The sequence below is a fragment of the Phalacrocorax aristotelis genome, chromosome 3 (genome assembly GCF_949628215.1).
Source record: "Phalacrocorax aristotelis chromosome 3, bGulAri2.1, whole genome shotgun sequence".
NCBI classification, from domain to species: Eukaryota; Metazoa; Chordata; class Aves; order Suliformes; family Phalacrocoracidae; genus Phalacrocorax; species Phalacrocorax aristotelis.
In genome coordinates, this window is record NC_134278.1 from 59,814,792 (window position 1) to 59,841,647 (window position 26,856).

General features: G+C 39.6%; 2 protein-coding genes across 3 annotated transcripts in view; both read right to left on the bottom strand.

Annotated features, from left to right (window-relative positions):
- Positions 1-786: 786 nt before the first annotated feature.
- Positions 787-24,081, bottom strand: KIAA0408 (KIAA0408 ortholog). Of its 2 annotated transcripts, none has more exons than XM_075087589.1 (7): positions 23,856-24,081; positions 16,875-16,981; positions 12,440-12,583; positions 10,160-10,492; positions 9,757-9,836; positions 6,508-7,879; positions 787-4,570 (listed from the first exon to the last, which is right to left on the bottom strand). In XM_075087589.1, exons 3-7 carry the CDS (start codon positions 12,572-12,574, stop codon positions 4,397-4,399), a joined length of 2,094 nt encoding a protein of 697 aa, XP_074943690.1. In that variant the 5' UTR covers positions 12,575-12,583; positions 16,875-16,981; positions 23,856-24,081; the 3' UTR covers positions 787-4,396. The 2 variants fall into 2 exon arrangements, with proteins under 2 accessions (XP_074943690.1, XP_074943689.1); XM_075087588.1 differs by having other exon boundaries at positions 12,440-12,638.
- A 788-nt stretch (positions 24,082-24,869) lies between these two features.
- Positions 24,870-26,856, bottom strand: part of MTCL3 (MTCL family member 3) — a 32,687-nt gene continuing 30,700 nt past the window's right edge. Inside the window, 2 exon segments of the mRNA XM_075087587.1 lie at positions 24,870-25,357; positions 25,360-26,649. Coding sequence (XP_074943688.1) covers positions 25,280-25,357; positions 25,360-26,649 — 1,368 coding nt within the window. The 3' untranslated portion in view covers positions 24,870-25,279.

Genomic DNA, 26,856 nt, shown 5'->3' on the forward strand with positions numbered 1-26,856 from the left:
TCTAATATATTTGTGAATGACAACAGTAATATCAGCACTTTTTAGGATAGGCTATCCAAAAAATATTTTGACTGTGGTACAGATAGAAAATCCTATGGTATGGCATATACATATAGACCAATGGCAATAAACCACATAAAAATATACATCCACTGGGAATGGAGGAGGGGTGGAAAGGCCAGAGGCAACAAGGGGCTTTGATTCAGTGCATTGAGAGCAAATGCATTCTGCCTTCCAGTTTAAAGAGCATGTACACAACCAAAGACACCATTACAGATTAGTCCAATAGAGAATATCAGCAGTATAATGGCTAGAGTTGCATATTACAGATCTCAAAGCCAAAGAAATTCTTTGCATAGCAGCATTGTGAGAATTGCATAAGTCCTTGCATGCTAGGAAATTTAGGCCTGGTCCAGAAATAACAAAACTCTAAGGGAAATGGCCTGCCTGCTGGGTTGCTGTAGATCTTTGCTAAAATGCCGTTGAAGCCACTTTGATACAAAATCCTTATTTACAGAAACAAATTTTTAAATAGACAACTGCAGAAATAAATTGGAATGCTCTGGAAAATTATATTACAGTGATTGCCAATTCTTCGCTATATGTAACAGCTAACTCCCTTACAGTATGTGTAACACTGAAAGATAATTGTGTTGTTGCTGGAGAACAAGAAAAGTTCATTCCTTCAGCAACATTTTGAAGACACATAAGAAGTCTATCACTAACATTGGAAAGACGAAACATTTAGTGGAAATGTACTCTGAGTTTGAGGAGTGATATCGAGAGGTTTTAAGGGATTTTTTTTCCCTCTACTTCTGCCTCTAGCAGAGGCTCTGAGTCAGGCCACTTTTCTAGCCTTCAGGTGGCCTGCTACACTGCATATGTGAATAAGGTCTAACTGACTCTTCATGAGTTTCTACCCTGCCACACTCCTCCCTAACAGGGTCTCAGGGAAAGACTATGGCTCAGTTTCCCAGTGTGAGGGAGAATGACGCTTTCTGTCAACTAAGTACCAGCCAGCTGATTCTTAGTGACATCCCCATTTCAATGGGCAGCTGACTCTGTGTGTGCAGGGAGTTTTGCATTTATTTCAGTACTAAAGCCCATAAACATGCAATAAAAAGAGTCTTAGACTCGTTCAGAGCACAAGTAAGAACCTATATGGGCATTATGACTTTAGACAGCATATGGAGGAATAATATTGAAAACCTATTTTAAAAACAGGCTTACAAAACTCACCACTTCCATAGGTGACACTAGGATTAATAGAAACGTCAAGTTATACTTAGATCATTTGTAGTTCTTGCATGAGTATGTGTGTCTTGCTTCAGAGCTTCCAAGGTAACTATATTTCCGTGTCACAGATAACATGGGGGAACCTGAAGGTCCAAAAGAGCACTTCCCCCTATAGCAAATAAGTGCAATAAAGCCATTACTGTGGTTCAGTAATCACAGTTTTGGGAACTAAAAAATTCACCACAGTGCACTGGCCCTGTTATGGGTGCAGTTGAAGAGAATATTTAAACAGCGTCAGTGGCAATTTTCTAAAATTGGTATGTCCAGCTAGCCACCTGCAGGCCAAAATCACTGGTTTTGATACTTTTGGGCATCAGAACCAACGTGTGTAATTGGACACAGAAAATCTTGACAAAATGGACTTGTCCTTGACCTATTAGTTTATTTCAAAAACCTTCTGTTCATTAAACTTACATACATCAGGGAATGTTGTAGATATTTGATCCTTTCTCTGTTATTCAACAATGTGATATATGTCAAAGGTGATCAAAGAAACTGAAGGGAACTAAAGAAACACCTTCACTGACTAATGAGGGGAAAGGCTTTCATAGTTACATACTTCAAACAAAAGCGCACCACCATTTTTCAGAACAAAACTGCTGAACTTTACTATGAAGGTTATTTAAAGAAGTTTTATTGTAGTCAGCACTGACTGAAATTAAGAACCATTTTTTTTTACAATTCTCTCATATTATTCTTTCCTCAGCCTTAGGCATTTAAAGTTGCTCAGCTACTTAGGCATTTAAAAGGTCAATTTGCAAGGCATTTTGGTTTGCTAATTTCCACAGTTAGCTAGAATCTTAAGCCATGTTCCAAATTCACTGTGAATCATCTCTAATTTTTCTAGTTCTAAGGAAGTTAATGGAGTGCAATCTCTAAATTAGGGCAAATAGGCAAATTTATAATACTGTTGATTTTCACTCAAGCACACAGCTTTTTGCCTCTGTCCAAACTGTATAAATTTTCTTCAAGATTTTCTGTCCTTGTATCTTTTCCAGTAATAACTTTGCAATGATGTCTGAGTAAATTTTGATGAATTGTTGATCTGTTTGAAGCCTTCATATATTGTGGGATTTTCCCACCACTCACATCTAGAAAGGACCTGAAGTGTAAACTGGGCAAATTACTCTGAGCACGGTTTTGCCGTGCAGGCAGCCACAATGGCATGATAAAGTGGCATTTATGGCTCTAATGCCTGCTCACTCCAACACCGGCATGCCTGAACAGTTACTGCTACTACCATACAGGCTGTATTGCTCAGAACACATGGCCTCCTGTCTTCTCTCTCTGCAAAACTGAAGTTGTGCAGAGGAAAGAAGAATAAGGCCTAAAAGGAAGGAAAAAGGCGTGTATTCTCAACGTGACCGGAGTAGGACAAGAGATCACTACCAAATTAAGCACAATTAATATTCCCTATATTGCCACATATACAATTCACTAGGACAAAAGCCTACACTCTCTCTGAAATCCTTTTTACATTCACATAAGAAGATGTGCACATTAATAGATCCTGGCACAATATTTGAAATTCCTTTGAACACACTATGTTTCTCCAGAAGAAGAAAAGTTGCAAGACAAGATCAGGCTGATGTTGAAGAAGTGCCTTTTTACTCCTTTTAACCTAGACATGCTGTTTAAAGGTAACATGTATCATCATTACCGCACTATGCATCCAGCAACAGCCCAGAGAAGGGTGCAAAAATTCCAGGATGAAGGACACTGTCTTTCTGAAAGTTCAGCAAGAGTCTGGGTAGCATCCATATTTCTTTCATGCTGTGGGAAGGAACAAGCCAGGCTCTGTGCATGTCGTTCAGATAGCCCATAATACCGAGTCAAGTGATGGCAAAAACATACTTCCAACGCCATGTGTCTAGGATTTCGGGCACCATTGTGATCATACCTCAATGCAATGTTTCCATACTAGATGCAGCTTGTTGCCAGAGTGCAAGTAAACTTCGTAACTGACTGCCACGAGTCAGTCTGGGAGCAGTAAATTAGCAAGTGGCTCAGGCACTCTAGTCTAGGAGAAGAGTAAAAAAGGAGTGTGGCTGCAGCACTGGGAACAACGGTCCTTGTTCTCCTGCCTCGAGTGAAAGTAAACAAGTCCATTGTTATCTGACTTTGCCAAACCTCAAAGTATAATGCTAGAAGGAAAAATAAGTTTTACAGAATTGAGCATATACAACCCTTTTCTTCCCTTCATAAATTGTATGTTACACTAGTTGAAACTACCAAAGTGTTTACAGTATGCTATATATATAATGGCACATTTAAGCTTTTTAAAGGGACCGGAACATTTCAGGAATGTCTCTGGTGCTGAAAAAGGCTAGTGTATTACAAATCATATAATATTTTAATTCAGAAAAAATATGTTCGGGTATTTTGACCTAGCATCATATGGGTTAGGAAACCGAACGAGGATGCTGTGAAGCATGACTGATGAATCAGTCGAGCTAGTCTGCTTCAGATACATATTGTGCAAGGCATTATCGCTGCAATCAGTCACAAAAATGCATATTTAGTTTTTGTACATTAAATACTACACCTGTGAACCTATGTAAAAGATATACAAAATATAAATGTCATCAGGACTGTATATTTCAAACTTTTTAAAATAAACACAAAGTGTATATATATATGTAGGCATATAGGTTGTAATTTCAATGTCAACACTAGCACAGTTTGTCTCTTCTAAATACAGACCTGTATACTTCCTAGTCCAACACATGCACTACGAACACATGATCATGCATACAGCTTTACGTTCTGCTGTTTGCAGAAGAGTCAGAATATACAGCACTATACATTGTTTCAAAACAAAATTGATTGGCAAATTAAGGAAGATGCCATCCAAAAGAAATTCCTTGTGAGCTATTACCAAAAAAACAGAGAAAACCAGGGGTCTAGTTATTTCATCTCAATAAAAACACTGAAGACCATGGTGATGATGACCTAAGATTCAAAACGCTTTGTCCGGCATGTGGTGGGGGTTGCTTTTGGACAAGATACAACAGTGTAGAACTGGTTGCTATAACACATACCGAACACGGCTATAATGAGGCGTAGAGCTTTCACAACACCATTCAACCCAGCTCTAGGTTCAGACTACCGAGGTCTCTGACCGAAAAGAGACAGAGCAGTTGTATGCCGTTCTTCTCACAGCTGGCGGTGCTGACGGTGATCTGGATGCCCATCTGGAAGGTAAGCGTCGATTTGCTGGCCGAGCAGGCCGGGAGAAACCCTTCCCACTTGAACATTTAGCTGGCACAGATATCTAGAAGACAAAGGCAATTCCTTGCTTTAGCAAGTTATGGCTTTTGTGGAATGCAGCGGGAATGTAGGAAGACATTTGGGGTGACCTCAGAACAGGTGGCCTGAAGCTATTAAAAGACGCACAGTAACGCACAGAATGCAAAAGAACAGCTATTTCTGTGTATAGGGATTCTCATATCGGTTGTGGTTTAAAATATATGGAGACAAGTGTCAGACATAAGGAAAGATATAAAATGTTAATGCAAGCCAAAACTCACATTCACTTGCCATTTCTTTTAATTTTTGGAAGTTTTTTTTGTTGATGAACGCTGTATACTGTTTGAAATGTAGAACTGGAGTATGGTCTACATACTTTTCAGGTATTTTTGATAGATCCTATTTCAGCAGTCACATCTTGCTAAGAACTCTTTCCATTAGTGCAACGTGAAGCTGTTTACACTTGGTAACTAATTCAGAATGGTTATGTATTAATGCAGTGTCATGTCTACATGCAGAGCCTTATATACCCAGGAAAACCGACAGATTTTGATCGTAGCTATAGTGATGTAAGTTGGAAATAATGAAAATAAAACAAGTGCTTCATGCCACATGTAGTTCTTTACATCTTTGTGACATGAATGCTGCTGGACCTAAAATGGTACTCCCTAATCAGGCACTATTCTACACTTAGTTTGTAGAGATAGAAATGACAACATAAAGTACGAGCCTATAGAGAAAAAAAATTCAGTTGGCTTAGTAAAGTTATTCTAGGCTTACATCAACGTAAACTCAGTCATTATCTAGTCGTTCTTTCTTCCCTACATATTCATTGATGAAAATTTGTTTTCCTATCAGAAGTTCATCAGATGAAAAAGAAATCAGAAGCTTCATGTTTTTTCCTTTCTGTGCTGTAGTAAAGATGTGTCTGGTAAGCAAGATGTTGCATCACTGCAAGGCTGTCAGAAAGACATGCAGAAGAAAATCTGCATGATCGGATTCTCAGCTGTTTAAATCCACATAGCTCCACTGAAGTCTGTGAATTTGTGGCAGTTTAAAGCATACCACCTGACAGTCTGAACCCATTTAAGTTTCTCAGCTCCAAACACATTTGCATTCTCTTTTCTAAGATGCTATGGGGCATATCTCTTTGTGTTTGTTGGCCAAGGAATTCTTCAGGAAAAATAATTTTTCTGTCTTTATGGCCTTTTACAGAACTGCAACTTATAGTGTATTTTCAAAACCATCTGTTTCTCTTTTCATTAAGAAAGAATGTTGGGAAAGGCCATATTTCTAAAATTCTGCAAATAAAATTCAGCCAAATCTAAATTAATTAGTCATGCCATACTCTTCTGTTTCTGTGAGCCTATGCTTGAATATATAGGAGAAGCCTGGAACTGAGACATGAGTAAGAGGAGGTCACTTTATTACTGGAAACTTTATGGAGCTACAATACCCCTTTTCATAGACAGTTCTAAGGAAATCCTGAACCAAGCAGCACCCTGGATGCTGAAGAATTCTATCTAAGCCTGCTAGGATTTTGACATGGCCAAGGGTGCTTAAACCTTTTGAGAAGGCTTATGAAATAACTCCTCAGCTAAAGGAAGAAGGGAGGGAGTTAAAACCTGATTGCAGTTCTCACTAGTTCAACCCCTGCGTAACTGCACTGCAGTTAAAATCTAGCTTTACACAGCAGCAGCAGAGATCAGAATCTGGCACGTCTTCACTGGTCATTCTTTCTTACACACTTCTGCCCTCCCACACCTCTATTAACTTCAGAGGAAATACTGCTGATTAATCCAGATCCTGGCCTAAAGTATCTATTTTTACATAATTACTTACAATCTCACATTAGCCTGTCTCATTTTAGATTCTGAAGCTTGGTATGAAACTGAATTGATATATGAAACTGAATATTATGAATATGAAACTGAATATTATTGCCATTCTTAAGAACCTTACCTCTGGTAACTTCTGTCTCTCTTTTCCTTGCTTGAGTTGCTGCCCAATATGCCTGGCTGAATTCCTCGGAAATTCTTGCTTTCCTTGCTCAATCTGGAGCATTTCTAAATACTGACTAAATGTCTCACAACCCCCATTGGTGAATTCAGAGTTTGCCCGTGTCCGCTTATCTTTGCAGCATTTTGCATTACATGGAGAAGTCACTGTTGATTTTTCATAGTTTTTCAAAAGCTTTTCAACAACACCATAGTTCGACCTTGAGTCAGCTGAACGCGGGCGACCAGATAGATTACTTGGTCTCCAGTCATGCTCGTGAAGCATGTGCCTATAACCACTAGTATTTGGAAGTCCATTTATTGGCTTTTGTTGACCTGCCATTTTGACAGCTTTGCTGGGGTTGCTATTTTCTTGCTCTTTTGCTGCAGAGAATTTGGGATTTGAAACACAAGATGTATTTACAGTTTCTGTCCTGCTCATAGCAGAGTCACACACTGGGCCGCAGGGTTTGTGATCTTCTGATGCTGTTCGAGGCACCTGGTTTTCTTGCAAAGCATTGTTACATTTATCTGTGTGAAATACAGTCCGGTTAAACTCATCAATCTTTGCTGCTAAAGTTTCATTTCTTTGGGTCTTTCCCAAAGCATATCTAGAGTCTTCCAAAAGATTGCTGTGCAGGGTAGCAGGGGCATAAAAGTCATTACTGTAATAAGGGCTGCTGTGAGACTTGGGATTTTGTTTCTGGTGCATCATGTTGCTTTGGGCCATATTTCCATCTGAACAACTCTTTTGGGCTGACAGTGGGGAAGGTTCACTTTTATTGTCTTTTCCAAGTTTGCCCACATCATATGCCCACGTGTTGTGGCAGAAACTTGGTACATTGCACTCATTTTTGGTTACAGGTATTGCAGCAGTTACCATCACAGGACCTTTCACAGCCTGCCCTTCATTTGCACAGGCTGCTGTAGTTTCGTTCTGGTTTATAGGTAAAGGATTCATCAGTTTCCTTCCACTCCTACAGTCCTGAGCCTTGCAATTGCTTTTGATGCCTGGATCTCTTATTGGTGCTTCAGAAAGCTGTACAACTGCAGAAAGTGAGTTTGTTAGGTGCCGAGAAGTGCTACGTGGAGGAACTGGTGGAGCTTCTTTCTTTTGCCAAGGTCTGAAGTCTGCTTCTCTGTCACCAGTAAGACCACCATAAGCCATGTCCTTCAAAGCCTTGGTGGAGCTCATCAGATTCTTCCTGTTATTATGTTCCTCTGTTTCGAAAGCAACTGAAGCCTGTGATTCATTGCTGGACACATCGTTCATCTCAGGCAGAATAACTGGTTTTTGAGTTTCCTCAAATTCCCCCAGGAAAGGAAGTGACTTCATTCTGGAAATAAAAAGAGAGATGTTTCAGGGATGAGCAACAGGGGTATTCCCCCAGGGGACCTCAGCACAGATTCATTCTCTTCATGAGCAGGTGTTTTAACACTGGCTGCTTAGAAAGATTTGGGAGCAGTTTTGCTGAAGCTGATACACCCAGGATATTTGAAACATACAAGAAGAATTCAAAGAAAGCTTAACAAAGGGAATCTTGTATTCCTTTCCCTTGCCACTTGTCCTGGTTTTGGCTGGGATAGAGTTAATTTTCTTCATAGCAGCTGGTACAGTGCTGTGTTTTGGATTTAGTATGAGAATAATGTTGATAACACACTGATGTTTTAGTTGTTGCTAAGCAGCGCTTACACTAGTCAAGCACTTTTTCAGCTCCCCATGCTCTGCCAGGTGCACAACAAGCTGGGAGGGGGCACAGCTGGGACAGCTGACCCCAACTGACCAAAGGGGTATCCCACACCACATGACGTCATGCTCAGTATATAAAGCTGAGGGGAGTTGGCCAGCGCTGGACCACTGCTCAGGAACAGGCTGGGCATTGGTCAGTGAGTGGTGAGCAATTGCATTGTGCATCACTTAATTTTGTATATTCTTTTATCATTATAATAATTATTATTATTTTCCCTTCCCTTTCTGTCCCATTAAACTACCCTTATCTCAACCCATGTATTTTACTTTTTTTTTCCCCAGTTCTCTTCCCCATCCCACTGGGGTAGGGGGTGAGCAAACAGTTGTGTGGTGTTTAGCTGCCTGCTGGGTTAAACCACAAGACCACTAAAATTCTTTTCCTAAGTTTTTGTAGATGATATTGCTTGTTTTCTTTCCTACCCCACAGTAAGGACAGTGGGATCTTGTGAGTTGTAATGACTCCAGTGAGAGTCTACCTGACTGTGAACTGAATAAAGAAAGCTTTAGGACACAGTGTATCCCTTGTGTAGGTTTCCTAACATTACACATGACAGTACAAATGTATCTTTTGAGATCTTCTCTGCCAGGATTTAGAAACTATGCATCAGCTCTAAATCTATTTGCTTTAAAGATACAAACACTAATGCAGCTACAATAATAAATTAGTGACAGACAGTCAACCAATTGCATGGGGGAGTGTAAGAAGTCCCTCTGCTCTTTGGGAGCGTCTGAGAAGAGCTTGCCATGATGCAGACTTCCATGGGGTCTCAAGCTGAGACATAGCCTTTCTCAACCTCTTTCAAGGTGTGCACCCTGTCACACCATGGATTCAGCCTTACCTGCTGAGAATTTCTGCACAACTCGAGAGGAAGACTGGTGTTTAGCTTGCTAAAGGAGACCATGAACATTGAATTTTTAACAGATGGCAGAATGTCCATTTTCCATATTTTTCAGGGTCTGGCTTACCATCTTTCCATTAGTACAAATGTATGGTTGTTCTTCCTTCTCTTGTCTTCTTTACACTCTTGGATTGCCAGTCCCTGACACATGCCCCACACTTAAGGCTAGATCTGGGCTTAATCTAAGAAACCTCCCAGCCCAACAAACCCATGCAGTGTTGTATAGAACTGCACAGAAATGGGACCAGGGCAGACAGAAATATCTGTTCACTTTCTCAATCCTCTATATAGTCATTAGAAACAAGTACAATTACATCTTGTACAAATACTAATTTCGTTTTGTAGATCATATAGCTAAACTCCATTTTGCTAGGAAAACATGCCTTTGTATCATATTTCAGTATATTTCATCTGAATGTTTTATGCTGAGCACTGAAACACTAGGAAGATAGGAACTCCACAACTCCTAGTAAATTCAAAAGCAACCCCCCTTCAAAGTGAACAGGAGCAGAGTCTTATTAGTCATTTTCTTCCTCTAATATAAAAAGTCCAAATATGTTTTTACCTTCGGTGGTTGGACTTCTTTCGAATTTCCTCTTGATAGCTGCATAATTCTTCACTGACTCTGGCAAGTTCTTTAAGAGCCTTTATAAATATAAAAACAGCCCTTTAATATAAGCCTTTAAAATGGTATCTCCAGAATTATTTTGAAACTCACAGCAGAGGAAAGTAGCACAAGGAAAGATACAAAAGTGCCCCCAGATTATGAATGGAGGCAAAAAGCATGCTGTTAATACATTTAAACAGTGAGAAGACACTCATCAATAGCAAAGTGAGAAGGAAATAGAGGCAGTGACTTGCTGGAAAGCTAAAATCAGGGAGATCAATTCTTTAGGTTAACCTGGCAGGCCAAAGCCCTCAGTATTTTCCTCACCCTTGTAACTGAAACATGTTCATACTTCACTTACTACATTGAGATCACCAATATAATTCTTGGCATTTTTCTTGGAAGTTTTGATGCTGAGGCTGTCTTCAGGTTCCTCACAGTTCTCAAAGGCCAGATTGTCCATTAACAGAGTATTGTTTCTGCTCTTGGCTCTGGTTTCTTTACATTTGTGTCCTGTTTTACTGAGCAAACTCCCTTTTTCATTTGCTACATTGTGTTGATAGTTCAGCTCCACTGTGTCACTCTCTTCCGAAGCAGGGGAATGCATGGACATCTGCAGCATCTTGCTCTGAATGGCCTTATTATCATGGACACTCAAATTGCTCTCCCTTCTAAGTTTCACCTCCTGGTAAAGCTGAAAAAACAATAGAACCTTCTATTAAATCATGGTACTGTGATGAACTTTATGGTAAAATAACATATTAATCTTCTGTTTTGAATGATGCTCCATTCAGTAGCACCAAGTAGATTTTATACATGTGTTAGTAGGAAAGTGTTGAATCACAGAGTGTGATAGTTCACAGACCATTATTGTCACAGGATGAGGAAATGACTGTTACCATTCACAAACTTTTTGCCATGGTTTTAGTGTATGGCTCCCACTCATAGGATGGGATTGGAAGAGGTCTCATGAGGTTTATGGCCCTGCCTTGAGCCAGAAGCTGTATGGTTATCTTCCAAGTAATATCAGCGCACTACGTGGTAGACACAGCCCTGATCTGATGGATGGGAAATGTGAAGGAATGAGAAGGAGGGAGCGGGCTCTGGCTATGTTACAGCCTGTTAAAGTATATTAGTTTAAGAAGGGGAAGTGAATTCTTATCACACACAGCGCCATCTGCACTAGAGCAGACTCTTCTGGTTCTCAGGCAAGTGGAATTCTTCCCTATGACTGGAGTGATAAATCAGTACTGCAGAATGGATACCAATAACCTTGGGGTATCATCTGCAGTTTTGGCTGGTCTTGCAGTACCCAGTGATTTGCTTTATTCTCTTCCCCTCAGCCCCGTTCCATTCTTTATCTCTTTTTCTGTCTCTGTCATGCTTTCCTAATCCACATGCTAATAAAAAACATGGAAAAACCATGGTCTTCACTGCCATTGTCAGGACTACTAATAGCCAGAATGCCTTTTCACAACACATTACCGTCATTGCAAAACAGCCCATATATGTAACAAACTGAAGTTCAACTACATACAGATCACATTACTAACTTTTGAAGCACTCTCGCTTTGGTGGTGAAATTAGGTAAGACTGCACAGAAATGTCCTAACATACAAGACAAAATGTGGCAAAGACTATAATATCACCAAAGTCTGCAAGAACTGCAGGTAAAATATCAAAGAGCTGACATTATGGAGTTATGCTGCAGGCTGGTTTAACAGGCAGTGTATGGCTGCAATTCATTTGGCTCTGATCATTTTCTTTCTCATACTTTCATGTGAGAAATCTCTGCCATACATTCCTGTGTTGCTCAGCCACAGGACAGTGTTGGCAGAGAGCAAGCAAAACTACTCCGTGTGTATATTAGAAAGAAAAATGTGGAAAGCTCAGTGGTGAAAAAAACTTCCTTCTATATGTTGCCAAGGCAGATTCAATTTCTGCATTAGAATGCCAGGGGGTTCTGCTGCAGGGACAATTTGGGGATAAAAAAATAATAAATAATTACCTTAACTATTTCTGGAAGGAGTTGCATTAGAAATGGCGAGGAGTGAGTGTTTGTATGTGCAAACACAAGTGGAGTCAGAACTTTCATGCTATTTATTGTAGCTGTTTCCTCTACTAAAAGCCATCCATAAATGGAGCACGTTCTAGCCAGAACGATTCTGCATCATGCAGCGTTTCATGTATGACGTTCTTTTTAATATTACCATTAACCCCAGCAGACCTGTGCCATCTAATTCCTTTTTGCCAGAGATTTTGCCAGATACCTAGATTTTTTTTTACTAAATATGAATTTTCCTAAATCCCATGCAGTTCTTCAGCATGTACTTACATAAACCATGTATAAATATGAGCAGGGCAGCTCATGCCCAGCAGAACTGGCAGCAGTATATGCAGCCAACAATATCATAGCAAACTACACAAAGTGTCATTTAACCTCCTGCTTTGTGTTCATGACTATTAAATGAGCAATTGCAAATACTGCTTAACCCCAGGCTTTGCATCCTACCATCAGCTATTAGAAACTTCCATTGACAGATAAGAAATAGGATATAACTCAGAAAAAAAATTTGAAGCAGCTCCTAGTTGCTTCATCTCAAGTGAAAATGTTAGTATTCAGAGTTTTGTTTAAAAGTACCTCTTCTATTTTCTTCTGCATGACCTTCCATTGACATTCCCATTCTTTCCTTTCATTGTCAAATCTCTCCAGTAATTCCATCTTCTCTTTATTCCAGTTCCTCTCAGTATTCTCCAGTTGTTTACGCAGGTCCATGGTTACAGTCTGTGTAACAGCAAGAAGATAGCTCTGCTTTTTTCCTTTCTTCCCTGAATGTTTCCTGGAAGTTTATCAGAATAAGTTTTACTTGTGTTTTATTCTAGCTTTCAGGGGAAAAACAACCAAGCAAAAACCCAAATAACTGACTGAAATGTACTTGCAGGAGACAGCATCACACGATTGCATGATATATATCTGGAGTGTGACTGGAATATGGACAAACTAAGCGTTATAGGACACAAACCCAAGGGCAGAGGGGCCCAATGTGGAGAGGGGAGGAGGGACATGCATCCAGCATCACAGAATTCAGGAACGTCTGCCACAGCAGCCTCTGCACCATGGCCACTTCACATCTTTGCCATTACTCTTCACTATAAACCTGTTTTCAAAGAAATTCGAGTCTGCGTAGTATTGAATGGCACTTCAGGAACTTGGGATCCTGCAACATCTGCCCTTGAGGGTGAAAGCTATTTTTACATTTGTTCAAAAGACAACTGCAAGTGTAAAGGTATCATGTTTGCTCGTGCACTTCTTTCACACATGCATGTAGCATGACGAAGACTGTAACATTCTTTTGGCAATTGAAGACCATAAACTTGATGCACACTAAAAATTCTCAGGGCTATACGAATGCTTTAGCATACGTGAAGGAAAACAGGACAGGAAAGCTAGTAACAGGTAACATACACATACAGTAGAAAGCATTATTGTACTGTATGAAGGACTATAGATCATTATAAAAAGTTAATGTGTTTTGATTTACAAATCTAAATCTATAAATGTTCGTTCCAGGACCAGCTTAGGAAAAACTAGCAACTATTCTCCAATAGCACTAATTCAAATCTAGTTCAAAACCATGCTCAGAATATTTAACTAATTTGTGCTTGAGTTCCTCCCTCCCCTTCAGAAGTCTTTACTGTCTTAGTATCTGTGAATAAAAAATTATTAATTGAACCCCTAAATATGTATATTTTAAGAGAAATATTTTGGATCTGCTCATCTTGAGTTTGGAGTAAAACAGTTGCAGATTTTACGGGCCTGGTATTCCTCTTGCTTTCTTAGGCTTTACAGTAGAAACTCCACTACATCAGCACAATTACCTTGCCAGCAAGGCTGAAATGTCACTCATTCATCCAGTTACAATGGCTCCTGTAGTATAATGGCTGGTGTACCCACACCAATACTTGAATTTGTTAACTTTGGCTCTTGAAGCCAGCTGTTGTCTTACTTAGGTGGACATGGAAGCTAGTTCTACTCAGAAAATGCCTCTGCATTGCTTTGGTCTTCTGCCAGAAACCAAGTGTATGGGCAGGCAAATGAATTACCAGAGAGTTAACTAGGGGTAAGCCCAGTTTACCTTCCTGGTACCCTGACTGATGGTCAGTGTTTGTCAACTAACAGGAACTGCCCATTTTATTGCCCACATTTTCTTTAATATAGTGAAAATTCAGTCTTGAGCTTCACGCAAATTTCTTCTCCATCCTGTATTTTATTGGACAAGTCTTGTTGATTCAGCTGTAGTTACCATGTAATCACTGCTTACCAGTGTCTGCATTATTTCAGCTGACTGGGAAGCTGGTGTCGAACTTGGAGTCAGCTCCTTTCATGAACAAGTAAGCAGAAGAGCTCAGCTGAAGCCCAAGAGATTACTCAGGTCTTTGAGTCATAGGAAGTCCTGCTACAGGATCTCTCAACTGACAGCCATCATGGGCTCAATCCTAACTCAGGGGCTGCAAAACTGTTTACCCCAAGCAATTTTGGATGGAGGTCTTAGAGAACAAGCTGAGTAGTCTTCAAATATCTCTGTCAGCCCGTTTCACAACAGTGTAATCATGTCGCCATGTAATGTGGTATTGGAGCTTACTCTTTCAAACTCTGACTCACAACTGCCTTGGAGCTGTGAAATGGCAATCTGTCCCTCAACTGTCTACAAAAAGATTTCAGACCCTTCCTCCACCTGCCTTAAAACATAGAGGACAGCTTCACAAAAACTTCCTTGAAACTAAGAGCTGCTGAAAGACAGCACAGCATTCTTACCACGAAAGAAGCCAAGCGCTGGTTTGCTCATGGCTTCTTAGGGAAGGCAGCCAGGCTAAAGAGAGTGCACCTCTCCAGGCCAGCGTTTCAGCTTTGTGCCAGACTTCAGTAAGTGTTAACCAAAAACACGTTACCAAAAAATCCCACTGCGTTTAAGACCTGTTGCAATCTAAACATCTATTGCTAATGAACTTTAAAACCATTTCAATAATTTCTCACTTTGCTGATTCAAAGTTGCAATTTTTAATACAGTCATTTGCTGGTTGTTTTTTTTTTTTTTTTGCGACATTTATGCCTTTATAACCTTTCACGACATCTCTGAGAAATAAAAGTCAACTCTGTGCTCCACTAGAATCCTTCAAATACATGTCAGAAAGAAAGAGAAATATGTATAAAAGCTGTAAAGTCATGAACAAGACAGGCAGGCATAATCTGTCTGCAGCTTGCACAAATGGTGATTTTGCTAGTGCACTGTTAGCAATAATGAACATGCTTCAATCAGCAGCATATTAGTAGAAAGTCAATACTATATAGTATAATTTTTTTTACACATATAAGAATAGATAAATAATATGTACTCCTTTCAAGCATGTATATAGCATTGAAAAGGCCCCTGGTGGTTTCTTAGTGCTGGGAACTACTACTGCCATGTTTGCATTCATCTTAACAATTTCCAAGTTGTTTCATATGGGACTCTGATTATAAAAAGAGATTGGAGCCCATCAAAATTAAATCAAGTCTTGGAAGAGGTTAGTTACAGAAGTTACAGATAGTCACTTGTAGCTCTAAGACCCACAAGAAGCTTGTATTGCTTCTTATGCTTCTCCAATTTCCTCTTCACATAAATTCTGAGAAGAAAACTCATGTTTATTGATGTTAGCAGCTGAATGACTATACAGTTTTGCTGCTATTGTACAGCGGATGAATTCCACTGTATTAAGAGAGCTTTAGCTCCTAATTCTATGACTCTTTCCCCCTTTTTTTTCTTGGTGTTTGGTGGTGGGGGGGTTGTATTTTTTTTTTGCTTGTTTTTTTTTTCCCTACTAGCAATAAAATCCAATCTGCAGTCCTGGTAGCATACCCTCTGACAGCATAGTGCACTGAAACATCCCCATGGGTATTTCACATGGCTTAAGCAACCCAAAGGGAGGTAAAATGCCACATTATAATTTGCTGTGTGGATCAGAACAGTATCTGTGCTCTTGCAGTATTGGCACTTTCTGCATGTCCTAGACAAGGTCAGAATCTCATTACAGCAATCAAATTCAAGCAAATAATCAATTTTGTCTACATCAGCTGCATTTTCCCTGAAGTTTTCCTTTAGCCCTCCCTCCTCAAGCAAAAAATGTTTTAACCAACTATTGGATGTTAATGTTATTATTCCCCTGTGTCTTACCCATGCCCTTTCTAGCCACATATTAAAAATGCAAAATAGTTTGTAACCAACCTCCATCAACTTCTGAAAATAATCTGCAGTGACATCAGCTGAGATGTTATTTTTCAGCTGAGATTAATTAGATTGGATGTGCACAATCATTCAGATAAATGAATCTTCCCGTGATTTTACAGAAAAAACAGCGATTAAATTATATTTCCAGCAGTGGTGTATTTCAGATGACTAAGGAAATTACAAATTTATGTATTTGTTCAATTATAAAAGTGTGCCATGTATCGCAATGCTATGCAGTTTATACATAAAAAGAAACTACAACTGAGTGAGCGAAAGAGGAGAGAAGGGAAGAAAAAAGAAGTGAGAAAGAAAGAAAGACAAGAAAAAGAAAGAAAGAAAGAAAGAAAGAAAGAAAGAAAGAAAGAAAGAAAGAAAGAAAGAAAGAAAGAAAGAAAGAAAGAAAGAAAGAAAGAAAGAAAGAAAGAAAGAAAGAAAGAAAGAAAGAAAGAAAGAAAGAAAGAAAGAAAGAAAGAAAGAGAAAGAAAGCTCAAGTGCTCACAATGCTACCTGTCATTCCTGTTCTGTTGATATATCTGTGCCTGCTCTGAAGAAACTGAGGGAACTAATGAAGTCTTTCTCTAAGAATAAAGACTATATATAACATACATGAACACCACGTGTATGTTATACGTATATATAAATATACATCTAAACATATGTATGTTTTTATATACATATATACATTAATAACATTACATATAAATAACATTAGCAAGATGTTTAAATAACTGTTTGCCACATTAGCAATTTGCTTTCTTTTTTAATCTTAACTGTTCAAAAACACTGATTTAAAATACACTGTCACCATACCTTTCATGGAATAAGAAATCCTTTAGAAGTTTTTCAGTCCGTTTCTAAACAGCAGTGAAAGCAATGAAATGCATAGCTAGCTGGGATCCAGTTCTGCGAATCTTGATCTTTAAAAGAAATAAGAAAGCTAAGCAAGACACAACCTTTCAACTGGGGCAGCATTTGCAACTCTCTTTGAATAACTTCGCAACTTTTGCAAACTGAAAAACAGTTCCGTTCAGCATCATCCCGGCAGCTGGCTTCCACGTGACGTCAGTGCACGGAGGATGGTTTTAAAGCCATCTCTTCCAACCCCCAGCTCTGTAACTTTATATCTCCTCATATTTTGTGTAAACAACTCCAAGTCCAGGACATTTTTAGGTTTTATAGTGCAGTCCAGTCTTTAAAGCTTGCCAAAGCAGCCAGTGTTAGTATTAAAGCTATGACAATAGGCAATTTTAGTTTCTTTTATCAGCGTCCATATTGTAAAGAAAGATTCTTTGCTGCCTTCCAGACCCAATTTTCAGGGTTATATTTTTTAGTATGTTCATTTTGAGCTTTGCAGCTTGATCCTCATAAGCTGCTTTGTAAAGGGAGTTTGTTTAAAGCAGCAGTTTTCTTGGTTAACAGCTATCTTACAGAGCTAAAAGCAAATCACTCCTCCCTAAAATATTTTCTGTATTCTAAATATGCTACCCCTTACGAAGTGCAGAATTATTGGGCACTGTTTAATCCTACTGTCTTGCACTCTGGGAATGGTGATAATGGTTTCTTTGGGATATACCCAAATATTCCTGCTACTTTATAAGGTTTCTGGATCAGATTCACCAGTCTGTTAAGATACTTTGTGTCTCAGCAAAGCAAAGTGCATGAAATTGAATGAAAATCTCCGTTGTGCAGCGAGACTCATCCCTGGCATAAGGCTAGCAAGGAAGGTCCAAAAACACCTCGGCCTGGATCTAAAGTACTGGGAGTGCCCATAGCAAGCGTCGGCATGGGGTGAGGGAAGGGAGCGTATGTGACAAAAATGATCCAGCAAGTTGAAGTCCATGGGAGACCCTGAAGCCAGCGTAGCAAAATTTAGCTGCTCCCCCTGCTGAGCTGCACACGAGGAGATCAGCTCGTTCCTTGTATCTCTGCCCACCACAGTAACTCTGCTGTTGCACTATGTGTTAAATTGCTTTCATTTGGCACACTGAGATCCCCGGGCAGAAGCTTCACCCGTATACCACTGCCCCACTGGGTACTTGTGCTTGGAAGTGTCTGTGGACAATGACTGAGACCACCCAGTCAGAAAATTCACATTTCTGGGAACATTTGTCCCCACGTGTACCTGGAAAAGGGCCACAAAGTACTTGGCTCATGCAGCATAAAACTCTGGACAAATTCTGCTATGAGATGGGTGTCTTCGAATGCACTAAGCAGGAGTGACGTATATTTCTGTGGGCAGAGCAGCTGATGACAAGAGGATCAGTGAGATAAAGGACACAATATGAGGATTCACACCCCCTTTGCTTAGTCAGCGCTCTCCTCTTTAGAACAATAATTTTATCTGTGATAAAATCCATGCACAGCATAAAAATTTTAGCTCTGGGTGTATTTTATAGTAAATACCAAAGCAGGTTTCAGAGAAAACACATTTTTTCTCCTTATATGGTCTAGCTGTAAGTCTCAGTGAATATATTACTGGGGTGCTAATTCTGCTCCTGTGTAACATGAATAATGGGACTTGGGCTGCCTGTGAAAATTTAAAAGATTATAAAAAATTGAACAAAGATGCCCAAGTACATGACTGAATGCTCCTGAAGAAAATCCCCAGCCTCTAAACTCTGAGGATTTTAAAACTCCCTGTTTATAAAGCAACAGTGTGACTTTTCTTTTGGGAGGTTACGTCCCAACATGCCAGCTGACATGGCTGGGAGTGAAGCCCAAGTGCCTGGGAGCAGAACTGAGCCCACAGCTGGAGGCTGGGTGCCACAGCACTGCTTCCTCCCCGAAGCCAGCACAGCTGCGCCACCGCTGATGAACACAGACTCTGAAGATGGTTTTTACTCTTATCCATCAGCACAGGCTATTATTCCTGTGTCTTTAATATTGCTAACTCAATGCCCCTTGTCTTGTTACATTAACTTTTTGAAGCCAAACACAGCAAAATTAAAGAAAACAATGGACTAAATCCCAGGGTTGAGTTTTCACACAGGCAAAATCCTACATTTCTGTCAGTGTGAGGAATTAGGAATGTGTGAGACTGAGGGGCTCATGAGGAGAAGAGAGCTGGACCCCACCCATAGGTCAAAAGGCCATGTAAAACTCAGTCTAATATGGGAAGGGCAGAAAAAAGTTGGGACAAAGAAAACATGAAGCAAGCTCTAAAAACCTAGGCTCATTGCTCCAGACACCCTTAAGTGTAGCAGTTGTGACTTTTGCTTTTGAGGAAAAAAAGTTTTCCAACAGAGACCGTCCCTCCCCCAACAGCAGCAGACAAAGCAGCAAATGTGGCTTTCCAGCCTCTGGCACGGGCAAAATAAGCAGGAAGGTTATTGTAGGTTTATTACATCTGACACACTGCTTCCACAGGCAGAGTGTACTTTGTCCATACCTGGTATCAGCTCTGCTTGTGTTTAAAGTCAGCACCTCAGCAACGAAGGCGCAAGGGCATTTTAAAGAAGCCCTCTGCTAAATTTCTCTTCATCATACAAGACTGAAGACAAAGCAGCATTAGTTTCAGCATGGGCTATAATCTGATTATATACTCACAGTAGTGTGTATTCTGGTTAATAGTCTGTGCTCAAGATTGTTTTAGAGCATCTTTGGTTCTGCTGTACTAGCTTGGTTATGGCACTCCTATTTTCCTGTATCCACGTAAATTTGGCAACAAGAAGGAAGAACAGCACTGCTGCCAACCACAACATCAGATTCCTGAATGATTTACACCTTGATAATCCTGTCAAATACATCTCAGGAGTGGATATATAAATCAAGGAATGGGCAGAAGGGAATACAAATTCTGTCTCCACTTACTATTGTGCACTTCTGCAATAATATATAACTTAATGGAGAAATAGAGCCAACAAAGTGTTATGTCATGTCACTTCTCCGAGGTTACATTGGAAATCAGTGGCAGATACTTTAGATGTTTACTTTAAATAGAGCCACCGTAATTTTCCCCATAGGCAACTGCATGTGTAATGGCAAAAGTTGGGTTTGAATATCACTTCCCCTGGCATTAAATCAGAGACAGAAATGTAAGCCAATGGGAATTACGTCCCTGATACTGATGCCTTTAGAAGTCTCCTACTCACCTATCAAATTCTGGGGTGATTAAGGGGAAGGGCATCTAATATCCTAAAGCTCTGCTTGTTTTTGTAAACAACTCCCAAAGTTCATCTGCAGTTCATCTCTTTTTATAACACATGTTTAGACAGCCATGTTTTTGGCAATTTTTTATTTTCCAACTGCCAGGCATATTTCTCCACTATAGCACCTGCTCTCTTCTAGTTTTGATTCTGAAGTACTGGTGACATGTGTCAGCAGACACTCACTCTGTCTCTAACTGGAGCTTCAGGCACGGATATTTTTGGTTGAAAGAAATATCTCTGACCCTGGAGAAGATGATCGTTCTAGTATCACGGTAATTTTTCAGTAACAGTAAAGAAAACACTTGTAGAGGTATTTTGTCAGGGCATTCAGAGCTGACTCTAAATAGGAAACAAATTTACCTGAATTTATCTGGTTGCAATAAAGGAAAAATGCATCTATTTTCTAAATGACAAAAATTCGTTGGAGTTAATGCCTATTTACACAGTTGTAAAAATGTCAGAATTAAATCTATAGATGCAAGATCTCTGAAAGAACATGGAATGAATTCCTGGGAACACAGGAATCAGAAATTCAATCTTTCAGAGAAATGTAAAATTAAGGCAATCTCAGGGTTAAAATTCAATGACATTTTTGCCAAAATATTAATATTTTGCCAGAATATTCCAAAATGGGAACTGTGAATATGCTATTGGTTTAAGTGGGATTTGAACTGATAGGCAACCTGGCATATCCAGCTTGTTGCCACATAAAAGCAAAATCTTATATTCTTCTTATTATCGCTCTTCAGAATTAGATGCTATGCGGCACACAGAATCTAGTGAATCAGCAGTGCTCTCTCTGGCTCTGCCCTGCCTGAGTCCCATGTGCTCCTGCTAGAAGATGTGGACATGTTCAGCTGCATTTACTTATTCACCTGTGAAGTGGACTTTGCCCACCAGGCCAGTAACTGAGTGGGGAGAATCTGCTTCCTTTCTTGATAAATATAATTATTGCATTTCTTTGTGAGACCAAGTTATTTCCATTTGGCAAGAGACAGAACACACATTTCTTTGGCTAGATGTTATCTTCTGGCTATGGAGAGATGTCCATACTGATTTTATTAGGTTTCTCAGCAGCTTTTAAAGTAGTGAAAAATGGAGGGCTGTGAACTTTTCTGCAGTATCTGGTGAGAAACAGATAAGCAGCTCCAATCATTCCCTTCAAGCTGAATGCAGAAGCAGATGAAACACACATCTCATTTCTCACTGAGGTTTCTCTGTACTGAGGTTTGCAGGGTCCTCACCGTTCTCTTTGCTCGTCAGATTCAAAGACTGTGGGGAGCTTCTAAAATTATTTTGCATGCTCCAGTACGCTTTAATTTCAGATTGTAGCCTGTGCAATAGCTCCCTTAATGTCCCAAAAGGTCTCAGCTTTGATTTGCTTTGTTGATGCCTGATGGAATTAGCATGAGGAAAGCTCCAGCTATATGCAAGAAAACACTGTGAGAAATCATTGGGGTTATAATTGCCAGTCTTGTGCAGAGGTTATCTCCATCTTTTCTCAAGAGGTTCATCCTCACCTTTTCTGATTTCTAGAAAGAAGCAAATCTTTCCCAATTACTTCCAAGATGTATTCAATGTATGAATTCAGTGTATCAAACTTTCCTACTAATTTACAGTAGTACTGTTGCTGATACACTCAGTGTAAATCAAACCCTCTCTACTCGTCTTTATTACATACAAGGCTGAGAAATATATAAACTTCAGATCAGCTTTAAGCATGATTTTTTCTTTTTTATGGGATTGAGCCAGCAACATTTCACAAAACTCAAATGATCTGTCCTTCCCTCAAGGGACACTAAAACAGAAAGAAACTCAAAAAGTCAGTCTTGGCTAAGATTTGATATGACAAGTTTAAGCCTCAAATTATTATAATTTAACATCCAAATTGCAAATCCATGGGGGGAAAAAAAAGAATTTCTCAAGCAGTTGCCTTTTCCCAGTGATTTGAGAACTATCTGTACAGTCAGAGAAATTCACTGTGAAGGGATGATATGCTTGACATATGTTGCCATAATAGTTTCTAATATGCGGAACTTAACTTTTAGGCAACTGAGCATGAATTAGAGCATCTTAGAAACTCCTCAAAATTACTTGGGGCCTGACTTTCTCTTTAAACAGAATGCCAGACAAGGCTATCTATTAATCTTACATATATTGATTATAATTTCCTTTAGACATATCTTGCTAACTACAAAATAAATAAGGATGACAACATCCCCTGGTAGGAATAAGTACTTGGATTAAATCAACGTTAAGTGATTTAACTGATCAAGGTTACTACACCTGCTGCAGAGTATGCAGAGGTAAAGTTAGACAAACAGAGAAAAACACAAGCTTTGTATAATACTGAATATTGTGAGTATACTAATTTCTTTTCATTCTCATAAAATAAATTTTATTGCCCAACCTTTGCTACCCTCTGAGCGGTTTCCCTCAAAACAGTGTCTCTCTAATATTTCAGACAGCAGAACATAACCCAGCCACAGAGATTAGATGTTCTCACTGGGGAATGGGTTAAGTGAACAGTGCTACAGTGCATGATAAATCAAAGGGAATCCTTATTGCAGGCTAGAAAAACAGCTGCTTTATTTATTACTAGATTTTTTTATCATGGTACCTACACAAAAAAAGAATTCATTAAATCACTTACTCGTAAATGATCACCTTTGGAGAATTCCCATCTGTGGGTCTCAGTCATTGAGTGAGAAAAAACATAGGTTGAATAAAACAGAAGACTGAGCTCCACTAGGCATTTCAGGTGAGGTATTCATAGTGGGTGATCTACAGTTTGTAGGAACTGCCTATGTTTAGTGTGACAGAAAGATCATGAGTTGCCTGTACTCTCAGTGCAGCCTCTCATAGTCAGGACAGGAATATACAGTGACTATTGATGCACACCTATGTACACAAGCTTCCCTCGCCTATGGTCGCTTGCTACCAATGGCATGGTTAGATGGAGGTCACTCAGCAAGCCAAGAATTACCAGGTTCATTCAAAACTCATTCTCAAACCTAAAGCGAGGATCCAGAGCCCTGGTGGCTACAGATCGGAAAATATTATCTGATAAACTAGGCTGTTAGGAAAAGATATTTGACATCAGACAAGGTGACTAGCATCACTCTCTTCAGTTCAAGTCAGACTGTAGCATGGACATTTTTTTAGAGCACAGAGAGAATGCAGCCAGCCTACATCTCTCAGAAAACTCCTTGCCTCTTCTGATAACTCCTCCTTGTGCAGCTCATTCTCAGGGGCTCCAGCTCCTTGCCACATTTCCAGATATAGTGCTCTATATACCAACCATTCTGATTTTGTCCCCTCCATGGTGTCTAATCCACATAATACAGTGCTGAAAAATATTATCATCACAATCATGCAAAACATTTATAAGCTGTGACATACAATTGCAGAATACACATCGAATGTGGTTTTACTATTCAGATGTGGCTAGAATACAAATTCTTTTTCTGGGAGTGGGAAGAGGAAAGGAACAGACTCCTCACACCCACTCTGCATATTTCTGCTTTACTTCTGATTTGGTGCAAATTAATGAATACTAAATTGGTTCCAGTCACTCAGGAAGTCTTTATTCAAAAATGATAAAACCAGACGAAGTGAAAAATACCATTTTCTGTTTGCTTACCTGGAACACCATGGTGAGAGGGTTTCCTATTCAACTGGGTGACTTTTTGGTATGTTTTTTGCAGGATTTTTGGTTTTGTTTGGGTTTTGGCAAACAAGTAGTCTTCAGTGTTTTTACAGCAGTGGCTATTACAGAAACTATGTCTCTTGCACTTCTTATCTTGGAGGGTGGACAAAATAAACAAACTGAAAATAATACTACAATGAACAGTAAATGATGAATGGCTTACAGTACAAAAAACAGTGTAAAAAGGAAGACAAGTTTAAATATTGTTGTGTATGAAAGGGATGAAAATAATACAAGGATGAGAATAAGTAAAATGATAGGCTGGAACATCTGGGAAAGTAAATACAAAGACAAAGAGAACAGTCAATTAATGGAATAGCAAGTCCAAACTTCCAACAAAATAAATAGTGAATCGGACTATGCTTGTGGAGGGACCAAGTGCCCATCTCCCATTGACTTCAGTAGGAGTTCTGCATGGTCAAGCCCTGAAATGCCCAATTTAACTATTGCTGTTATTTGTTTAGAGAAAATACTAATTAGTTTGCTTTATATTTGTATAAGCCCATGCAGTGCTCTGCCTTTAAGCTAATGGGAGCTCTACAAGCTCAGAGCTATTGCTAGATCAGAAAGTGAGCATGCTAAATGCCGTTTCTGTTTGATTTCATGCAATACATGTATAGTAATTGATTAGCTTTAAACTCACTGCGTCTGTGACTTTCTGATACAAGGAAACAAAAGACTAATTAGTCAGCATAGGAATAAGAAACAATAGCTTTCAGCTTCACCTGGCAACTACTTTAACTGTAGAGTAGCAGGACAGCACAAAGTAAATTAACACAGCAAGAGACTTACTAAAACATTGAATAATACCATAGGCAATAACAAGATTTGCCAACTATAGGATTGCATGATAGGATAAGGTTAGGTAATTTTCATTTTCATAGCAAAAGATCTTGAGTCAGCAAGGAATTTGCTTCCCCAAACCCCTCTGGAACAATTCTGCATAAAAATGAACTACAGAAAATATGCTAGTCACTGCTGCATGTAAGCACAGGCCTTCAACAAGACACAATCAGTTAAAGCAATTCCAATATTCACACGACCATGTGGCTCTGTGACTCTCTAAAGTAGATTTGCATGGTTTATTTTTCTCTGTGGCATGTCATATTCTCTATAATTTTGGAAATTTAATCTTTCCTCCTGTTAAAAATTAATAAGATTTTCTTTTTATTCATTTAACAGGAACCCAACCACTAAGAAAACTATCATGTTCATTTATGTGCCAAAAATGCTGTCTGCACTGCCATGACTGGCAATGAAGGCACCACTATGGCAAATGCAGTTGCAAAGCCAGAAAGGAGTAAAATCTTCCACCTCCTAGAGCGTAATTCTTTTAATTTCCAGGAGACCAGACTTATTCACTGTTCACAAACATCTCCACTGGAAGAACAAGGTTTCATATGGCCAAATGAGGATATAAAATAATGTAAGAAATAACGATTTTTGTCCACTGTCTAGAATGAAGAATTTTCATGTGCCATACATGAAATTTGAGGCTTAATTCACTCAGCAGAGCCTTTTTACCTGTAGGCCGTAATAAGTAAAAGTCTACCTGACTCACTGACAAAGGTTCATCTGCACTTCGATCATCCGAAGACTTTGGAACTTCGAGTCTGTCTATGAAAGCCTGGAGCTCTTTCCTGAAGGCCTTCATCTGTGCGTTGATCCGGTAAAGAAGCTCATGCTCACGTATTCTGCTGCCATCATCTTCTTCATCCATCAGTCCAAAGAGGTCCCCATTAGCTACATAAATTCTCGCCTCTGTTATGATAGTGCTTGTGTCAGAAATTAAGCGATCTATTGTCTTGCCCAGCCGCTCAGCTTCAGAGCGAATGTCCTTCATCTGCTGTCTGTCAGTGAAGCTTTTCTGCCACCCAGACGGTGTCGGATAAAAAGACCTCGTGGGCGTCAGGCATCGAATGTTGCGTACCTCTTCGGAGTCGCTTTCCCCACCGATGGGGCCTTCCCTTTTGCGGTGAGGGGGGCGGGAATCATCATCGCTCTCTTTTTTTCCTGCATCACTTTCTGCATCGCTGTCTCTGGGACTGCCACGGATCCCAAGATGAGAGGCCAAGTCATAGCGTTGCATGTTGGACATTAAGACTCTGTTCTCATACTGGAGTTGCATGACTTTGCCACTCAGCTCGTTGATCTGCATTCGTGCAGCTTTTAGCTCCTCCTGTAACGCTTCTGTCTTCGCATTATCATGGTGCCTAGAGCTCTCATGCGACCCAGACTTGTACTTGTATTTGTTCAGCTCAGCCGTTATGCGCTTGTTTTGTTCTTCCAAATCAGCTAAATTTCTCCTCAGCAATTCTGTTTCATCTTCTACTAGCTGCAAATGCTGTCGTAATTCTGACAGGGATTCACTCTGCTCTCCCAGGAGCGGATTAGCAGTCCCTGAGAAATCATCTCCTCTTAAATCATCAAGCTCTGCTTTCAGTCCTCTATTTTCTACTTCTAGTTCCACTATTTTCCTCCCAAGAATGTTAGCTTCCTCCTCCACAAGTCTCAATCGAAGCTTGAGTTCAGCTTCTCTTGTGGTAGGTGGCCCACCTGCTTCACCTTTTGGCAAGGGACTGTCCAAATCCCCATAAAATGACCTGTATTTTTGCAGTTCATGTTCAAATCTGTCTTTCTCTTTATCAATCTTAGCCATTTTCTTCCTCATCAAGGCTGCTTCTTCTTTGACAAACTGTAGCTGACATTTCAGGTCTTCATTGTCCTCCTTAGAAAAAAGAAAAAGTAGTATTTGAAGAAACTTCATGTAAAACAGGAGGCCTCCAGTGGATGGTCTTAAATTCACACAATCACAGGTACATAGCTTTAGATACTAAGAGATTTTCCTGCAATCATTTTTCCACTGATAATAATAATAATAATAAATAATTAATAATTAATAATAAATTAAAGAGAGGGAAATAAATACATTTTA